At 38.8% G+C, this 20,501-nt stretch overlaps 2 protein-coding genes across 7 annotated transcripts; one reads left to right on the top strand and one right to left on the bottom strand.

Annotated features, from left to right (window-relative positions):
• The first annotated feature begins 1,801 nt into the window (after positions 1 to 1,801).
• Positions 1,802 to 14,163, top strand: kbtbd3 (kelch repeat and BTB (POZ) domain containing 3). Of its 5 annotated transcripts, none has more exons than XM_047820251.1 (4): positions 1,802 to 1,938; positions 10,905 to 11,132; positions 11,484 to 11,649; positions 12,435 to 14,163. In XM_047820251.1, the coding sequence occupies exons 1-4, from the start codon at positions 1,898 to 1,900 to the stop codon at positions 13,869 to 13,871; spliced, it is 1,872 nt and encodes a 623-aa protein (XP_047676207.1). In that variant the 5' UTR covers positions 1,802 to 1,897; the 3' UTR covers positions 13,872 to 14,163. The 5 variants fall into 5 exon arrangements, with proteins under 5 accessions (XP_047676207.1, XP_047676209.1, XP_026994708.2 ...); XM_047820253.1 differs by lacking the exon at positions 1,802 to 1,938 and adding an exon at positions 9,897 to 10,312 and having other exon boundaries at positions 11,552 to 11,649; XM_027138907.2 differs by lacking the exon at positions 1,802 to 1,938 and adding an exon at positions 9,897 to 10,629 and having other exon boundaries at positions 11,552 to 11,649.
• A 3,316-nt stretch (positions 14,164 to 17,479) lies between these two features.
• On the bottom strand, positions 17,480 to 18,746 carry LOC113637956 (sarcolipin). Of its 2 annotated transcripts, none has more exons than XM_027138911.2 (2): positions 18,589 to 18,746; positions 17,480 to 17,844 (listed from the first exon to the last, which is right to left on the bottom strand). In XM_027138911.2, exon 2 carries the CDS (start codon positions 17,797 to 17,799, stop codon positions 17,701 to 17,703), a length of 99 nt encoding a protein of 32 aa, XP_026994712.1. In that variant the 5' UTR covers positions 17,800 to 17,844; positions 18,589 to 18,746; the 3' UTR covers positions 17,480 to 17,700. The 2 variants fall into 2 exon arrangements, with proteins under 2 accessions (XP_026994712.1, XP_026994711.1); XM_027138910.2 differs by having other exon boundaries at positions 18,575 to 18,732.
• Between the last annotated feature and the right edge of the window lie 1,755 nt (positions 18,747 to 20,501).

Raw genomic sequence — 20,501 nt, 5'->3', positions numbered from 1 at the left:
GATAAGATACTCTAAGATTATTTTTTTTGTATATTGTATAAGAGTCATATTTTTGTAATTTCATCATCATACGCTGAATTCTGGTTGACATATCATTTAAATTCTTTTAAATGATCGATATCAATGGTTTATGATCCGTCTGTACTATAAAAGCAGGTAATCCATAAACATCTGTGGAATTGCTGACAACCAAATAGTAACCCCAAAGTTTCTTTTTCAATCTGAGAGTACCATTTGTCAGTTCCTGTCAGAGATCGAGAAGAATATGCAAGGTCTCCAGGACTTTTCCATGGCCTGAAGCAGCATAGCTCCTAATCCATCCTGTAAGGCATCTGTAGAGATAAGTGAATGACTGTGATAAAAAAAAAACAAGACAGGGTCAGGAGTCAATATCTCCTTTAACCCCTTCCACTGTTGATCATGTAAAAAAGACCACACAAACTCTCTGTCATTTTGTAACAATGCTCTCATGTGTGATAAACGTGGCACATATTTTCCCAGAAAATTGACCATACCTAAAGCACGAATCACCCCCTTTTTGTCACTAGGTGGAGGCATATCCAACAAGACTTGTACTTTAGCCGGATCTGGTCCAACGCCTTCGGCAGACAGCTTGTCACCCAAGAAGATTATTTCTGTGACTCCAAACTGACACTTGCTTCTGTTTAACTTTAAACCATGTACTCAAATTCTTTTCATCAATTGTAATAGTCACTGATTATGTTGTTCAAGGGTAGACCCCCACGTCGATATATACATGAACACCGTCAAGACCTTCAATTAGTGTTTCCATTGCTCTATGAAAAATTTCAGGAGATGACTTTATTCCAAATGGAAGACGCAGAAAGCAATATATTCCAAAGGGAGTATTGAAAGTGCAATATTTGCTACTCTCAGAATTCAATCGAATCTGCCCGAAACCATGAGATGCATCTAATTTACTAAAAATTTTAGCACTGAACATTTTGCTAAGAATCTCTTCACGTGTAGATATCTGATAATCTTCTCTTTTGATTTTATCATTAAGATCTTTAGGATCCAAGCAAACTCTTAATGCACCATTAGGCTGTTTCACGCAAGCAATGGAATTTACCCAATCTGTTGGATGTTCAATATTCCATATCACTTCCAATTGGGTCATGCTATCCAATTCCTGCTTCAAGGCCTCTCACAGAGGGATAGGAACCCGACGAGGAGCATGGATAACAGGCAAGGCATCATCCTTCAGTTGTATTTTGTAAGTGAATGGCAGCGATTCCTTGACCTTCAAAACATCTGGGAATTGATTCACAAGATTAATAACAGAATCATATCCAGTCTGGACGACTACATTTCGGTTCACTTGATACACTCTTTTAACCAACTGAAATTACAAGTCTTTGCCTTCATCTTGAGGTCAGTAAGAAAGCAATCAAAAGCCTCTCCTTCATGCTGTATTCGAACTCTAAACACATATCGTTCATATGTCTCATTCTTCTTTGTCAAACAATGAGCATCAAATTTTTCCAATACCTTGTCCAGTTTCATCTTATCTGCCTCCCCCTCAAAGATAAAGGTGTTAAAAATTTCCACAGCATCTACTCTTGGTACCATGTATTAGTCAGGCATCATACAAACACGACAAACTCTAGATTGCATAAACTGGTTTTCTTTATTCCACCGGCGACATCCTTCCCATACAAATTACTCCACTTCTTCACTCAATGCACCCACCTTTATACTACCCATTACTGCCACCTAGTGGACCAAACAACATCCCACTCATCACAGCAGTGGAGTGTGAAAGTCCTTGTTTGTTCTGTTGAGAAGAAACAGTTCGTCCATTTTGTTCAGCAACGAGCGGAGGTTCGCCAGGTGAAGCGAATCTTAACATCTCAAAATCCCAAAACAAACTTTGATGTTGGCTTTGACGGGGCAAGTTGGAGGCGAGTTTTGGAGGTGAGTGGACAGAAAGACTGTGAAAGCTACTGGACCGCTAGGGTGCCAATACTTTTGGAGGTGAGCGGACATGAGCATGTGGCGTGATCCGAATGCCCATGAAGTAGTTCAACTCATTGTGCAGCGTGTTTTGATATGTCACATGTCCATGTTGTGCAAATTTTAAATTTTCACTTGACGTCACGTGACCTCACGAGACGTCACGTGACGTGACCAGAATACCCGGTGGGGCAGTTCCCCTCAATATGCTGAGTGTTTTGATATGTCCATGTTGTGCAAATTTTAATTTCTCTTGTTTTGTGGGCGGGGCTACACGTGACGTCACGTGACGTCACCAGAATATCCGGTGGGGTGCCAATTCTTTTGGCAAAAAGTGGCTACTGAGGGTTTGGACATTTCTTGTCAATACTGCAGACATTATGGGATTCTACTATTATCATACTGCGTGGATCACAGAGAGAGAAGCCGTGCCTGAGCACGCTGTGTGTGTGAGAGCTTAGAGGAATTTTCGGAATTCCCAATTCAAGTCTATGGGATGTTCGATCGTCGACTACCAGAAAACCGAAAAATCCGTCGGAAGTGCGAAATAAAAACTTCATCCGGAGTAAGGTCCTAAAGAACCTGTTTTGGGGGTGGGGCTACACGTGACCTCACGTGACGTCACGTGATGTGACCATGATATCCGTGGGGCAGTTCCCCTCATTGTGCTGAGTGTTTTAATATGTCACATGTCCATTTTGTGCAAATTTTTAATTTTGCTTGTTTTGGGACGGGGCTACATGTGACATAATGTGATGTGACGTGACGTGACCATAATATCCGTGGGGCAGTTTCCCTCATTGTGCTGAGTGTTTTGATATGTCACATGTCCATTTTGTGCAAATTTTTAATTTTGCTTGTTTTGGGGGTGGGGCTACACGTGACCTCACGTGACGTCACGTGACGTGACCAGAATACCCGTGGAGCAGTTCCTCTCATTGGGCTGAGTGTTTTAATATGTCACATGTCCATTTTGTGCAAATTTTTCTTTTTGCTTGTTTTTGGGACGGGGCTACATGGGACATCACGTGACGTCACGTAACGTGACCATAATACCCATGGGGCAGTTCCCCTCATTGTGCTGAGTGTTTTGATGTGTCACATGTCCATGTTGTGCAAAATTTTAATTTTGCTTGTTTTTGGGGCGGGGCTACATGTGACATCACGTGACGTCATGTGACGTGACCATAATACCCGTGGGGCAGTTCCCCTCATTGTGCTGAGTGTTTTGATATGTCACATGTCCATGTTGTGCAAATTTTTAATTTTGCTGTTTTAGGGGCGGGGCTACATGTGACATCACGTGACGTTACGTGACGTGACCATAATACCCGTGGGGCAGTTCCCCTCATTGTGCTGAGTGTTTTAATATGTCACATGTCCATGTTGTGCAAATTTTTCATTTCTCTTGTTTTGGGGGCGGGGCTACACGTGACCTCACGTGACGTCACGTGACATGACCAGAATACCCGTGGAGCAGTTCCCCTCATTGTGCTGAGTGTTTTGATATGTCCATGTTGTGCAAATTTAAAATTTTTCTTGTTTTGGGGGCGGGGCTACACGTGACGTCATGTGACGTGACCATAATACCCGTGGGGCAGTTCCCCTCAGTATGCTGAGTGTTTTGATATGTCACATGTTCATGTTGTGCAAATTTTTGATTGCGCCTGTTTAGGGGGCGTGACTACACGTGACGTCACGTGACGTGACCAGAATACCCATGGGGCAGTTCCCCTCATTGGGCTGAATGTTTTGATAAGTCACATGTCCATGTTGTGTAAATTTTTGATTTCGCTTGTTTTGAGGGCCGGGCTACACGTGACGTCATGTGGTGTCGAGTGACGTCACCAGAATACCCGGTGGGGTGCCAATACTTTTGACAAAAAGTGGCTACTGAGGGTTTGGACATTTCATGTCAATACTGCAGTCATTATGGGATTCTGCTTATTATACTGCATAGAACAGTACATGCAATTCTTCATGTTGGATGTATTGTGTGTGTGTGTGAGAGCTTAGAGGACTTTTCGGAATTCCCTATTCAAGTCTATGGGATGTTTGATCGTCGACTACGGGAAAACCGAAAATTCCATCGGAACTCCGAAAATAAAAATTTGGTCCGGAGTAAGGTCCTAAAGAACCTGTCCGAGTTCGGTGTAAATCGCTCGAAAACTTGCCGAAATACAAATCCTCAGAAGTTTATAATGGAAGTCTATGGGAAAAAAGGCCACTTTGAGCTTCCGAACCGGGAATGCTGGAAATCCGATCGCTTAGAAAAATAGAAGCAACAAACTTCAGACCAGGGTCTACGACATATCCGAATTTGGTGCATGTGGCTCGAACGCCCTAGGCCGCATTTTTTTAAAAAAATTTTTGTCTAATAATAATAATAATAATAATAATAATAATAATAATAATAATAATAATAATAATAATAATAATAATAATAAGCTTATAACGGAAATCAGAATGTTGGCTTCTACAAAGCCAACATAATAAGCTTATAACGGAAATCAGAATGTTGTCTTCTACAAAGCCAACATAATAATAATAATAATAACTAGATTTGTAAAGTTCGTTGCGACAAACTTTGATGTTGGCTTTGACGGTGCAAGTATTCGCAAAGGCCGGTGCATTTTGGAGGCGAGTTGACAAAAAGATTGTGAAAGCTACTGGACCGCTAAAGTGCCAATACTATTGGAGGTGAGCGGATATGAGCATGTGACGTGATCCGAATACCCGTGAGGTAGTTCCTCTCATAGTGCTGAGTGTTTTGATATGTCACATGTCCATGTTGTGCAAATTTTCAATTTCGCTTGTTTTGGGGGCGGGGCTACATGTGACGTCACGTGACGTGACCAGAATACCCATGGGGCAGTTCCCCTCATTGGGCTGAGTGTTTTGATATGTCACATGTCCATGTTGTGTAAATTTTTGATTTCGCTTGTTTTGGGGCAGGGCTACACGTGTCGTCACGTGACGTCACCAGAACACCCGTGGGGCAGTTCCCCTCATTGTGCTGAGTGTTTTGATATGTCACATGTCCATGTTGTGCAAATTTTTGATTTCGCTTGTTTTGGGGGGCAGGGCTACACGTGACGTCACCAGAATATCCGGTGGGGTGCCAATACTTTTGGCAAAAAGTGGCTACTGAGGGTTTGGACATTTCATGTCAATACTGCAGTCATTATGGGATTCTACTTATTATTATACTGTGTGGATCACAGAGAGAGAAGCTGTGCCTGAGCTCTGCGCATGCTGTGTGTGTGAGAGCTTAGAGGAATTTTTGGAATTCCCCAATCAAGTCTATGGGATGTTTGATCGTCGACTACCGGAAAACCGAAAATTCCGTCGACAGTCTGAAATAAAAACTTTGTCCGGAGTAAGATCCTAAAGAACCTGTCCGAGTTCCGTGTAAATCGCTCAAAAACTTGCCGAGTTCTAAACCTCAAAATTTTATAATGGAAGTCTATGGGAAAAAAGGCCACTTTGAGCTTCCGTACCGGGAATGCCAGCATTCCGATCGCTTAGAAAAATAGAAGCAAGAAACTTCAGACCAGGGTCTACGACATATCCAAATTTGGTGCATGTGGCTCGAACGCCCTAGGCCGCATTTTTTTAAATAAATTTTTGTCTAAGAAGAATAATAATAACTAGATTTGTAAAGTTCATCGCGACAAACTTTGATGTTGGCTTTGACGGTGCAAGTATTCGCAAAAGCCGGTGCATTTTGGAGGCGAGTGGACAGAAACATTGTGAAAGCTACTGGACCGCTAGGGTGCCAATACTTTTGGAGGTGAGCGAACATGAGCATGTGACATGATCCGAATACCCATGAGGTAGTTCCCCTCATTGTGCTGAGTGTTTTGATATGTCACATGTGTATGTTGTGCAAATTTTTGATTTCGCTGGTTTTAGGGCCGGGGCTACACGTGACATCACGTGACGTGACCATAATACCCATGGTGCAGTTCCCCTCATTGTGCTGAGTGTTTTGATATGTCACATGTCCATGTTGTGCAAAATTTAAATTTTGCTTGTTTTTGGGGCGGGGCTACATGTGACATCACGTGACGTCACGTGATGTGACTATAATACCCATGGGGCAGTTCACCTCATTGTGCTGAGTGTTTTGATATGTCACATGTCCATCTTGTGTAAATTTTTGATTTCGCTTGTTTTGGGGGCGGGGCTACACGTGACGTCACGTGACGTGACCAGAATACCCATGGTGCAGTTCCCCTCATTGTGCTGAGTGTTTTGATATGTCACATGTCCATGTTGTGTAAATATTTGATTTCGCTTGTTTTGGGGGCGGGGCTACACGTGACGTCATGTGGTGTCAAGTGACGTCACCAGAATACCCGGTTGAGTGCCAATACTTTTGGCAAAAAGTGGCTACTGAGGGTTTGTACATTTCATATCAATACTGCAGTCATTATGGGATTCTACTTATTATACTGCATAGAACAGTAATGTTTCTTAATGTTGGATGTATTGTGTGTTTGAGAGCTTAGAGGACTTTTCGGAATTCCCTATTCAAGTCTATGGGATGTTCGATCGTCGACTACGGGAAAACCGAAAATTCCGTCGGAACTCCGAAATAAAAACCTCGTCCGGAGTAAGGTCTTAAAGAACCTGTCTGAGTTCTGTGTAAATCGCTCGAAAACTTGCCAAGTTACAAACCTCAAAAGTTTATAATGGAAGTCTATGGGAAAAAAGGCCACTTTGAGCTTCCGTACCGGGAATGCCGAAATTCTGATCTCTTAGAAAAATAGAAGCAACAAACTTCAGAACAGGGTCTACGACATATCTGAATTTGGTGCATGTGGCTCGAACGCCCTGGGCCGCATTTTTTTAAATAAATTTTTGTCTAATAATAATAATAATAATAATAATAATAATAATAATAATAATAATAATAATAATAATAATAATAATCTTATAACGGAAATCAGAATGCAGGCTTCTACAAAGGGGAAAACAGACTCATTCTCATTGTCTTTTAGGCACTTTAGCATTTCCTTTTGGTGAAGGAGTAGGATGCATGAAACACTTTAAGTTCTGTGAAGACCTTCTCTCCCTCAATCCTGTAGAACTTACTAACTGACAAGTTCAGCATCACCAGGTTCTACTCCTTTTGACCATTTGGATGCTACTGTCAGACTGTGTAAGCATTTGAAGATAATGCCAGTTGAACTATTATCCTTTCATTTGAATCGTCTGAGCTTCTCTGTCACCCCACTAACACTAAGTTTAAACAGTGTGTGTGGCAGTGCACAAAGAGTGCTTTATCATTTTGCCTCTGAATTATAGCCTGCAGCCCCTTGTAACAAGCACTCATGTTGGCTGCACCATCATAGCCTATAGGCTATGCTTGGAGTGGATAATGGATAAAAGGATAATTGCTCTGTAGTTTCATTCAGAAGAATTGAAAATATCTTGGCCTCATTAATCTCTTTCAGAATGACATTTCTCACTTGTGTTCCAAGAGATTGTATCAGGTCATTTTGTGTCCTGTTGGATAAAAGTGTCACCTGTGCCTTCTTCTTTTGGGATTGAGTGATCTGTAAATGCTCAAGATGCATTCCGAGGACACTGTCATTTTCTGCTAAGAGGTGCACAAGCTCAAGGAAGTTTCCTCTGTTAGAACTGGTGCTGCTTTTGTCATGTCCCCTAAATGCCAGTCCTTGTCTTGCCAAATATACTGTGATGTCTATTAAGCGAAACTGGATTTCTCTGTTCTTCTGTCTTTCTTTTTCATTTTGTAACCCACATTCTGCAGCCTGAGCTTTAAAAGCTTCAACTTTAGTTAGGCCTTTAGTTAGTTACCTTTAGGCCCTTTTCTATAGTTGGCCCACCTCACCATACTGATCATATGGGCTTCAGTGGCTGAATGCTCATGGATATTTTCAACAGCCTTCCTCCAGTTGACAACTCCACTTTACACAGCCTTCCTCCAGTTGACACTCCATGCAGTCCTGGCTTTAAACTTGTCTTCTGTCAAAAAGAGATAACTAAAGCAATACATGGCATCTTTTTCCAGGGAATACTCCAGCCATTTGTTACCAGTAATAACACTGGCTCTGAAAAGACCGTCCTTGTGGATTTTTTGGAAAGCCAGCTACATGGTCCAAGAGAGCAGCAGAATTGTATGTAGTCTCTATTAACCTGTATTTTAAGCTGATCAACATGAGCTGGGTCTGTTGGAAACTGTAATGCCAATAAGGATTGGTTAATGTCTTGTTCACTTGTACCCTGAATGTGGTATTCAATATCTGCTCCTGCAGCTGTTATCTCTCTGCTATCTGGTACCTCCCTTTGATGATAACAGTGAGAATCAATAAGTTAATCATGTTGAATTCATGATTAGTTTTGTTGATATTGAAAACTTTATTTGTATTACATGGATGAAGCGTTAGCTATCATTAAATCAAAGATATAAATGTGTTTTAAATTAGAATTGGACGTGGAATTAGATTTTATTTCACTAAATGCATTTCCTTGAGCTAATGACATGAGCACATTCTAAACTATGCTAGTGCCTATTAATGGCCTTGGATAAAAAAAAGACGTCAATGTCAGAAACGTGGCAGCAATCGAGTAATACTTTTTACTTTAGAGATCACATGAATCTGTTCACATGAATCTGTCCTTCTATGCTTCTTTATTTCCCATAGTTCCCATTATTTCCCATAGTTCCCATAGCGTTATTTCCCATAGTTCTTTACTTCCCATAGGTAGTTATTGTGACTAGAGATTTCAGTTGTTTCTTCCTAAAACTGCTTTTAATCAGACTTTTCCTGTGAGACCATTTCTGTTCCCGTGGGATTAGTTTGGTCAGAAGATGAGCAGACGATGCTTGTAAACCAATGGTGGATGATGTTTTGGTTTCACATGTCCTGTTTTATTTTTTTCCTGTCTATAAAATCCTGATGTTATCAATAATAACCCTTCCTCTCTGATTTTAGACGTAGAGTGTTGGGTCCTTCTGCAAAGCTGAACGCAATAAACCGTGAAACCTTTATACTCTTGCCCGTGCCTATCGGTGTGATATTTTATGCTTTAATTCTCTCAAACCTCAAAACCTCCACCTCCGCGTAAATACATCCGCCTAAATTTTTTATTTTTTTTGTTATTACTGTTACTGGCAAATGGCATAGAAGTGTATTGTTATTTATAATAATAATACTACTAATAATAATAAGAGAGGGGCACTTTACACTTTTAGACAAAAGGGGCAGGGGCTTGAACCCCCCCCCCCCCCCGGCCCGTGCACGCCACAGCTAGAAATTACTTATTGTGTCGCTTTGTTTACTGGATCTTTATCGACATCTTTATCGTTGTATTTTTGACAACTGCGTTAGAGTCAATGGCGAAAGTTTGATTTTGACATTGGTGGGGACATAATTTATTTGACATTGGTGGGGACAACATTCCCCGTATTTTGTGCATAAAACTGTTGTTATAAGAATACTTTCTTAATCACATACCGGTAACCTGCATAATCACGTTGCATATTGCTTCATACAACGGAATATAGCTGCAGCCGACCTCAACACATTAGCGAGAAAGACACAGCCAATCAAACAGCGACGTGGGTTACAGAGGCGGGACTCAAAAAAGGCAAAGGCCAATCATTTTAGAGAGGTGAGTTACAGAAGCGGGATTCATTGTAGGTGGTAAATCTGTTAACCGTTTGTGTTCCACAAGTTTCGCTATTTTTTTACAGAACGCCGTTGTAAAATATTTATCTTATTTAATGATTCCTGGATAAATGTTAAATGAAATAAGTAAAAAAAGCACATGACACAGACGGATATCAGTGGTTATGTATAAATATACATAGGCTTGGTCGAATTATTGCTAGAGACAATTGAGTGTTCCCTGGATATTGGTCCCTACCGTCCCTACCCAAATCGACGCCGTTGGTTAGAGTTTTCTTTCAGCCGAAATTGAAATTTGCGTATATGCTCTAAATTTCCATCATGGCTGAGACTTTGGATGGCGGCATATAGAAAGCTGGTGAAACTTCCTTTATGTCCTACCCCACTTTTACTTTTCAGTCACGGGAAATGTGTTGTCCACAAAACTTGTAGAAAAATGCTACTGTGCTTTTTTTTTAAAGTTTAATGCTTTCTGGTTGGCCTACTTTTTTGTTATCGTATCGTACACGTTATCGTTATATGTACACGTAAATGTTATATAATTAGACGCATCTCATTGGAAATAAAAACTCCCTCCTGCTCAGCGGAATTTGCGCCCCGTGAGTCTGACGTCATGTCTTAACTCGGCAGTCCGCATGCGCGGTAACGCGGCTGTCTGTGGTGCTGAAACGGTAATGGCTAGCTGTTATTTTTCTTCATGTACATTCATGCATTTGTTTGGGTAAAAAATTACAGCTCTGTGTTTCCTTGAAATTACTATTATGCATTTTCCGTTCCACGCTTTCACATAGTTACCGAGCAGCTGTTTATTGTTAATGTTAATCACGACATGCACTTTTTATTTACCTGGGAATGCTGGTGAATTCAGCAAACGTTGTTCCTATGGATGCTTATAGCCTACAATTTAGCATAATGTAAAATGCATGTCTAAATAATCACACATTCACTTCCAGTGATATCCCTAACAAGAGGAAGAAAGTGATTCAGTGTGAGTTTTTTCTCTGACTGTCAATTTTTTTATGTTTATAGTCATTAGTGTGTTATCAACAATCCCGACTGAGACAAAAAAATCTTCACCAAGCTGGTAGTGAAAAAAAAAGTTACACATACAACCATAATCCTTCCATTACTTGATAGCAAGATTAGCCTCATACCTTCAGTGTATAACTAAAGAAGTGAACTAGACATTTAAAAAATTACACTGCATATATGTTCATTGCAGTGTAAAATCTACTTTTTTCTCTATTTCCTCCATCTCCTCAGAGCCTACATGGATGAAGAGTTTGTGTCAGGTGTGGCCCGCCCTGTGAGTAACAGCATCTCAGAACAGCGTTCAATGCTGCTGGTTTCTGAAGGTCATGGTGACCAGATCCTCAAAGTTTTATGCACATTCCGTGACAAAGGAATGCTTTTCGATTTCCACATTCAAGTTCAGGGTGAGATCTTGCCATGTCATCGCTGTGTCCTTGCTGCTTGCAGCGACTTCTTCAAGTAAGAATATTCTACAGATCCTATTAATAGAATTGTCTTATCAGCCTATACTGATTAGAAAAAAAAATTAAGTTCATTGTTGTAGATCATGCAATTGTAAAATTAGAAAGTATAAGGTATACCTTATACTTTCTAATTTTACAATTGCATGATCTACAACAATGAACTTAAATTTTTTTTCTAATCAATATAGGCTGATAATGAACCTGTATAGTTATTAGTAAAAAAAATTTTGTAAGTATGCACTCAATTGCTTTATACAACATCCATGTGACAAAACATGATTATTACTCAAAAGCCCTTGGCTTATTGTCAAATATACAATGATCATTTTACCATTTTTCATCACAGGGCCATGTTTGAGGTAAACATGATAGAATGCGATGGTGGCTTGGTCACACTGAGTAATCTCTCCCCAGAGGCTGTACGCAGCTTTCTGGACTTTGCATACTTGGGCCAGATGGAAATCATTGAAGAAAACGTGGACATGCTTTTCCATCTGTCATCTTTTTTACAGGTGACACATTACAAAGAACTGTCACAAGAAAACATTACAACTTTTAGAGCCATATACACTCACTCAACCAGTTTATAGTCAGGTCAGTGGCACATACCAACTCAAATAGGCTGATCATGATTAATATAATATTCTACTAAAAAGATTACAACCTGTATTTTCCAGTGACTTTTGTTCTGATGAGGGGCTTCGGTCATGATTCCCTTCAGTTTCATAAATTATAACAATCCATTGGACATATTTTCATTTTTACATTTTCAAAAAATATTATTTTTTTCTTAAGAGCATTTATGACCACTGAAATTTCCTGAGGAATGAATTAACCATAATCACACAGAGAAAAAGAGACTTTTTAAGGAAATTCAGATATATAAATTATTTTTTTAAATGGTTGTAACAATGTCAAAGATTTATTATTATATCCCTACTTTAATTCAAAATTAATTTAGTATTTATTTATCTTAGCATTTTCCAAGTTTATTTAATGAGATTTGCATGGAAAAACATACTGTTTTCTGATTCCCACTATGAGAGATATACTATTTACTGATTTTCCACTATGTGAGAAGACTAACAGTCAGATTAGTCAGAATTTAATTGAGTTTTTTGCATAGATTTTGGATAGATTTAAATTTGTTAAAAAATCTATATACTAATATTATTTATTGGCCAAAATGCTGTTACTATTTGTAAAGAATAATAAAAATCTTTCCTGAGTATTACGTATAATATAGTGCAGATTTATTATGTAATTATTGATATTAATCATTAATATTTGTTTGCAGGTGAGTGCGCTCTCGCAGGCCTGTAGTGAATTTTTGATCCAGACGCTTGACCTCTTTAACTGCCTTCACTTGTTGGCCATCGCTGAGGGATACGGCTCATCCCGCCTACTGCACTATGCTAGTGAGTTTGTGATGGCAAACTTCCATGCACTTTCCTCCAGTCCAGACTTCCTGGAGATGCCTGCAGGAATCTTGCGGCACTGCCTAGCCTCAGATACACTCAGTGTGCCAGACGAAGAAAGTGCACTGCGATCATTGATCCTGTGGACTCAGCATGACCAGCAAAATCGACGTAGTTTATTTCCTGAGCTTCTCACTCACATCAGACTGCACCACCTTCCCCCTGCTAAATTAGAGGAAATAGGCCAGTCTGAAGTACTGATACTGGACAATGATGACTGTTCCAGAGCAGTGATGAAAGCATTGGCAGAAGTGACAGACTTTAATGGACTTTTTACAGATGCCCGTCCATCCACAATATCCAGCTACATCTATGTGCACAAAACAGAGGAAAATGGTGAGAAACGCCACACATTCTGCTACAATGTGTCAGCCAGACAGTGGCACCAGCTGCCGAACTCTGGGCTTGCAGACCTCCCTGGCTCATCCATTACCAGTATTGGAGAGAAGTTGTTTGTCATTGGAGGATGCCATGGGAAATGTTGCAGGACGGTGAGACTTCATATTGCTGAGCCTGAGCATGAGGCTGTGAGGGAAGCATGGTGCTACTCTCCTGTCACTGGAAAATTTGTAGAAATCCAGCCCATGCAATGCCCACGAACCATGCATGTCTCTGTCGCAGCCCTGCACCATATTTATGTCATTGGTGGTAAAAGTCTGGGAATGCATGGCCTCCTTGATGTGGAGTGCTATGACCCCCTAGGGAACACATGGAAGTCTGTGAGTCCATTACCACACCGGATCTACTTCCCAGAGACCGCAGTGTGTGGCACCATTATCTACACTCTGGGCTCAGAGCTGGAGACTTCTGATGCTTTCAACCCAACACTGGACTGTTTTTTCCGCTATGATGCTGAAGCTAATGAATGGTGCCAGCTGCTACCAGAGTTTGGCCAGTTCTTTCATGCCACCCTTGTTAAAGCTGTGTCTATTAAGACAACACTCTACCTGTGTGATCTGTCCACATATAAGGTGTACAGTTTTTGTCCAGACACCTGTGTCTGGAAGATCGAGGCCTCTTTTGAGTGTGCAGGTTTTAATGCAGGTGCCATTGGTGTGCAGGAAAAAATCTACATCCTAGGAGGGGATTATTCTCCTGACGAGATCACAGATGAAGTGCAGGTTTATGACATTGGGCAGAGTGAGTGGCAGGAGGTCGAGCCAATGCCACATGCATTAACTGAGTTTCACTGCCAAGTGATCAGTTTTAACCACTACCAGGATCCATGGAGAGTTGAACCTGCTGAGATACAATAAAGACACAAGCACACAATAATTGATACTTTTGTTAACTCACATTCTTACAGGAAACAAATGACAATATACATTCATATATATACATATTTCCACAGAGACTAATATGTGCTGTCCTCCACATAATAAGATTATAATAATAATGTAACAATGCTGTAGTCTTTAGTAGAAGTGATAACTAGCTAGTAAAATCCTTACACATGCTTGCTTTATGACTCCAGTTTCAGCACATCATTTTTTGCGTGTCGAGTTGAAAATAATTCTTTAAATATATGATATTTAAGCTCATGTTTCTGCCAACAAATAAAAAATTATCGTATTTGCAATCCTCAGTGGTGAATAATTTTATCCAGAGCTGCAGCAAATGGCTGTCAGATATATTTTTAAGAATTCAGTTTCTAACTAATAGCAAAAATGGCATATTAAATATTAAAATATATATAATGGCATCAGTCAAAGGTTTGTGCACACCTAGTCCCTTCAGTGTTTTTTCTTTTATCTTTTTCAACATTGTAACATTGTATATTAATACTGTAGACATCCAAAACACCAAACTATGAAAGAACACAAAGACTACACAAAAAAGGGTTAAACAACCCAGAAACATGCTTTAGATTGTCCAGAGTAGCTACATTTAACTTTGTAGGTAGTTTGACACACTCATGGCCTTCTCTCATCACATCACCTAGATGTAGTCAGCTGGAATGGTTTTCACATCATAGGTATGCATTGTCAAGCGTTAATTTGTGTAATTTCTTACTTTATTAATGTGCTTTAAATGATTGGTTGTCTTGTGCAAAGGAAGGGTGGGTACAGAGCCAAAAGCCGTATTAGTATTTCTACAACTAGTGTACAAATCCATATTATGGCAAGAAACCGTAAGTAAAGAGAAAAGGCAGTTCATCATTACTTTAAGAAATGGAGATCAGTCAATGGGAAACATCTCAAGAACTTTGAATGTATCCCTGAGTGCAGAACCAAAACCATCTGGTTCTCATGAGGACTGTCCCAGAAACTGGAAGACCAAGAGCTGCCTCTGCTGTGGAGTATAAGTTTATAATAATTACTATTGAAAATATTAATGTGAAATATATACACTTTAAAATTCATTATTTTATATTCATATTCAGTATTTTATCATGGCCAGGGTGGCAGAATAACAAAAACACACATCATTATACTGTATGGCTCAATGTGCATATATTTGCACACACTCACTTTTAAACATAATATAATATTATTGCATTATTTGCATTCTTTCAGTATTTAATCTTTAAGCAAGATTCTTAAACCTCCCTGCTCTGTAACTCTCCCTGCACTCAGACCCCAGATTAGCATTTTTTTATTGCCACATTTCTCAAACTCGAGGACATTGTGCAATAGTCGACCTAAAATCAGTTTCAGTTAAAGTACAAGAAATGAAACAAATAAGAAAATATTTTATTTGATATGAATAAGAAGGTTGTCAGATCTTTAAAACCAGGTGCTAGATTTGAAAAAATCTGTAGTCCCTTGTATTCTGGGCAAAATATTTATTAGCCTTAATATATTTCAGCTCTATCTGCATAAGAGAGTGAAATAAAAATAAGGCCCACCTGGCATAGTGAGGACTGAGTTTTTGAGCCCTCATGACCCAACTGAACGGCACAATCACCAATACGATACCCCACCACATTATCATCACAATTACCACTCACTGTCAAGAGAGGGCAAGTTATGGTTATTCACCTCCTTCTTCTGTTTGTATATGCTTCTGATTCATGAATTAAAATAAAAAAAATCTTGCCCAGTGAGAAAGTTTTAAGATTTGTTTTACAGTTTCTGCCATGCCTGTTTTAGAACCTGCAATATATTATGACTTTTGGATTATACAGGTCTGGTATATTCAATTATAACATAGGTCACTAACAGGCGGACCGCGGTCCGGGTCCGGACCCAGAACCTGTCCAATACGGACCCGGACCTACAGCCAAAACAAAAGGTTCAGATTTAAAACTTGACGGGGCGCTTCTATATTAACCGGCGCAGCTTTTGCAATCTTTACGGTAGTGGTAGTGGAAACGCACAGACCAATTGCATGCGAGTTGTCATTCCACGTGATAACACTCAGCCAATCAAGTCTGTGCATTCCTCAAGTAAACACTGCGACTCAACAGTGCAAGACAGATGAGAGAGAATTAAAGTTATACATGAAAGAAAGATAGCGATACATGTAGAAAAGGGAGAGAAACAGACGAGTGAGTCGGAGAAAGGGAGAGAAACAGACGAGTGAGTCGGAGAAAGGGAGAGAAACAGACGAGTGAGTCGGAGAAAGGGAGAGAAACAGACGAGTGAGTCGGAGAAAGGGAGAGAAACAGACGAGTGAGTCGGAGAAAGGGAGAATAAAGAACAAATGGCGCTCTCCAAAAAAGAAAAGTGTACAGCGTGACAGACTGATTTCTCTTCACACTAAACCAGTGTGTCTCATATGTTCAGAAACCGTGGCAACGTGAAACGCCATTATGAGACAAAACATAAAGGTTTTGAACAAACAATCCCATCAAATCTGAAGACAGCTTTCCCAGGTCTGAGGAAAGTAGCCCTATACATCCTGACCATGTTTGGCTCTACATACCACTGCGAGGCAGCTTTCTGTACAATGAACATAATCCAAACAAAATATGGTTCCAGGGTCACTAATGAGCACCTCTACATGTGTATGAGAATGGCCCTGACTCCATTCAAGCCCAGGTTTAACCCTAACCCTTACCCAGGCCAAGCTAGAGCTCAGTTCTCTCACTGAGATATAAAAGAGAAAGTTAAGCACTTTATTTAAACATACACAATTTTCACAGTTTACTTATTTTCTCTTATTTTAAAATGTAGCCCTACTTTTATTTATTTTATAAGAGAAAGTTATACATATCTACAATCATACATATGTTCAGTTCTATGTTACGTGACAATGAATATTGTTAAAAAGTTTTTGAATTGTACTGAATTTATATGATTTGACAGTCAGGTATTGATTGCTTGCAGATGTTGATACAACTACTAGGCTACTTAAATAGATATCACACTAACTAGTTAGACATTATGATCTTCCAGTCCTTTGCTTCAAGAAATTTTCTCTTACAGGACCTCTATAAATTATACTTGAATACCTCTGACTTATAACATTGGTCTCTTGCATTATGAGTTTGGTGTCAGTTCACATGTATCATTATGCTTCTACTGAGCCTAAAAAAATTAATTCAATTTATTTGTAGAGCGCTTTTAACAACTCATTGTTTCAATGTAGCTTTACAGTAGTAGATTTTTATCTATCTATTTTATCTATAAAAATACATATTTTTATATATTATAAAAAAAGGATAAATTAAAGATTAAACTATAAAGTATGATAATTTGACATTTTCAAGTAATGACATTTTCAAGTAAAGATGCTTAGAATTAAAAGTAAAAGTCTTGAAATGGTGACAAAATGAATCATAATCATCATCCTTGGTTAAAAAGGAATGAAGGTATGATGGTTATCATGATCATGTGGATGAGAGTCTTATGTTTTTGATTAAATATTAGTTATTTAGATGTAAATGCTTTTGTGACAGAGACACATTAACACTTACACATCACTTGTTTTCCAGTTTATTGGAAGCACAACTTTAAGTTTATATCTATGAAGTTAACATTTTTTGGAAATTCAAATGGTTCACAAGTTGTGCAAAAGTAAACAAAAGCAAGTAAAGGGTCACCATCGAATTATTCTTCGATTGTTCATTTGGAGCTCAGTCGGCACGGGCTGATCACGGTGGCCAGCTCCTCCACATGCTCTCACTCCAGACTGAACAGTTCATGCCTCCTGATAGGATCTGACAAGCAGCCACATGAGCAGAACTGTGATCAGCACAATCATGAAGTTCAGAAAGAGCTCCTGTGTGGTTCGGTCCATCTCTCTCAGATGAGCGTGTCACAGTGAGAAGGGGCAGGGACACTTCTAAAAGAGTAAGTAGGGAGATATAGGTTTTGCGTATTTTTTTCCACTCAAATTGAACATGAAGAAAGCATAAGATATAAGTAAAAGATATCTTATAAGTATAATATAATCTTAATATAAGTATAAGATCTTGCGCTAAGATTAAAGTGAAATTTTTTTAAGAATTTCCAAAGGTATTTTTTAACCACACTGTTAAGCCCCTTAATCATCCTTAAGTTTTAAATTCTCTTCCCTCATCTGTCCAACTGTTTCACACTGACAGATCTTTGGCCTCAATTCACACTTATATAAAGCAGACAAACACAAATACATACCCGACCAATGCTGCTGTTATAAAAATTGTACTTGTTAAAGACCATGTAATGATAAGCAGTAAAATATTCTTATATAGTTTGACATTTATAAATAAACATAGTGAACATTTTTATTGTATATGTATAGAATGTTAAAGTGTGAATTCTAAAACACCAAACTTCTCAGTTAATTTGACCATAATTGCTGATTGAAGTGCTTTAAAATAATATGTGTTTAAGGGTTTATAAATGAGTACTTGGGAGTGGATTCAAACTTTTAAATCTGATTCTTTAAAACTTGTGTTTTGAGTGCAAATTTCTGCAGTCCAAATAATCACAAAAAAGCACAAAATTTAGTAATCATGCATATTTTTAAGCACAGACATGGTTGTATGCTACTGAATGCGACATGAAAATCCATTAGCAAGGTGACGCACCTGAACAGGTTTACCTGCTGAAAAGGCTTCTCGGTTCAATGTGTGGTTAAGAGACAGAAATCTTCTTCTCAATTCTTTGGTTCGATCATCTCTTATCTTGTGCAGATCTCTGTGACGCACTGCTCACTGCAAAACTTCTCTCCCTAAAAGTACTCTGATGATGAAGCACCTCCCAGTTCCTCATGTCACTGAGAAATTATCAAAGACCACTGCCAAGAGGAATTAAATATGGTGTGTGTGAGAATGTTTGCGTGTTATATTTAGACAGAATTAAAATGATGATTGATGATATCTACTGATCAATTCTACTGCTGATATCCATTTTTTCCCTAAAAAACTGATGGCAATGGCAGAATTATGTCATCTTATTATGAGCCTGCATTAAAAACAGTGGCATTACCATGGAATTTGGTGAAACAGCAACATGAACCCTTTAAAATAATGAATACAGGCACAGAGCCACAAGATTGTACATTGTACACAAATATACATTCATATCTATTTAAACAGAATAAATGGATTGTCAACATTAATATTATAATATTCCATTATGTATTTTTTTTATCACAAATGCTCTTATCATATTTTATATTTATCAAATTATAAAAATTGTTTAATATTAGTAATAATCTGTTGTAGTTGAAATACATCAGGCTAAATCTTTATCATCTCTCATTTCTCTGTTCTATATTTAACAGTTCTATTTGTTGTATCATGTCTGATCTCAAAGAAACATTTGCCTTCACAGTAGATCTTACATTTACAGCATGATTCACTGGGCCTTGATTTTGAATAAAATAATGTCATGGCTGATCTCAAAGAAACATTTGCCTTCACAGTAGATCTTACATTTACAGCATGATTCACTGGGCCTTGATTTTGAATAAAATAATGTCATGTCTGATCTCAAAGAAACATTTGCCTTCACAGTAGATCTTACATTTACAGCATGATTCACTGGGCCTTGATTTTGAATAAAATATTAACCATAATTTAGCTTTCAAAAACCTTTCTGATGGGAAGCAACACCAGGACATTTTATCAGATTATTAAGATTTTTCTTGCAAGAAAGTCACTGAAAACAGAATATATCTACAGGAAAAAAAATAATTCTGTACAAATGTAGAAATGATCAGTCCAGAATTTATCATCATGAAAGCTGGCAGTTCTCCTGGCATGAAGCGTAAACTACAGTCTTTAGAATGTTCCAGAATGATCCAGTCTGGCAGCTTTGCTAACAGCTGTTCACATCAATGACCCAGATAAAGACTGAAAATAGACTTTACATGATTCCTCACTGTCAAATTCTAAACAGAGCTCAAGCAAATGTGCATCAGTTTTATGTTTACATGTTTACTCTGTCTTGTACTTGGGTTGTTTCTGATGTCTTATGACAATCTTCATATTTTCCTATATGGACATGAAAGTGTGTCACTGTGCATGTTGTTTCCATCTCTAAAGTAAGTGTAGGACAGTGAAGAAGACTAAACACACACATGCTCTGCCCTAGTAACAGATCTCATCACGTCCTCACTGTAATCTCACGTACACAGTCTGGCACACAGACCCAGCTGCAGAAGTGGTATACAGTTCCTGCAACATTAGACAGCAACAGAAAGGTTTACATGTGAGAAAATCTTGAGACTCAGGAAAAGAAACACAGTACAAAATCCCACATATAATGCACTCCAGTTACAGTTGTGTTTAAATTTAATGTGACCTTAGTAAAAGACATAATGCAGGTGGTTTCTGTATTAAGTACCAAACAACCAGAGCAATAACCAGATTTGCTATGAAACTAAATGCCATAAAACACCACAAATGAGATGTGTGAAATGACCATGTGATGTGCTAGATGTCTGAAATGACCATGTGGTGTGCTAGGGCTATTGAGTAATGTAGCCAAAACTAGCAATGATGTGACAAC

This window comes from Tachysurus fulvidraco, chromosome 11, assembly GCF_022655615.1.
Source record: "Tachysurus fulvidraco isolate hzauxx_2018 chromosome 11, HZAU_PFXX_2.0, whole genome shotgun sequence".
Classification (NCBI taxonomy): Eukaryota; Metazoa; Chordata; class Actinopteri; order Siluriformes; family Bagridae; genus Tachysurus; species Tachysurus fulvidraco.
Note: the sequence above shows the minus strand (reverse complement) of the source record. Positions and strands in the feature narration are given on the sequence as shown.

What these genes read in the sequence shown, in the direction of transcription:
- LOC113637956 (XM_027138911.2), bottom strand. Translation starts at nt 17,799, where the DNA reads ATGGACCGAACCACACAGGAGCTCTTTCTGAACTTCATGATTGTGCTG.
- kbtbd3 (XM_047820251.1), top strand. Translation starts at nt 1,898, where the DNA reads ATGTTGGCTTTGACGGGGCAAGTTGGAGGCGAGTTTTGGAG. An exon ending in GTTGGAGGCGAGTTTTGGAG is followed by an intron (nt 1,939 to 10,904) that starts GTGAGTGGACAG and finishes CCATCTCCTCAG; the next exon opens with AGCCTACATGGATGAAGAGT. An exon ending in ATCTGTCATCTTTTTTACAG is followed by an intron (nt 11,650 to 12,434) that starts GTGACACATTAC and finishes ATTTGTTTGCAG; the next exon opens with GTGAGTGCGCTCTCGCAGGC.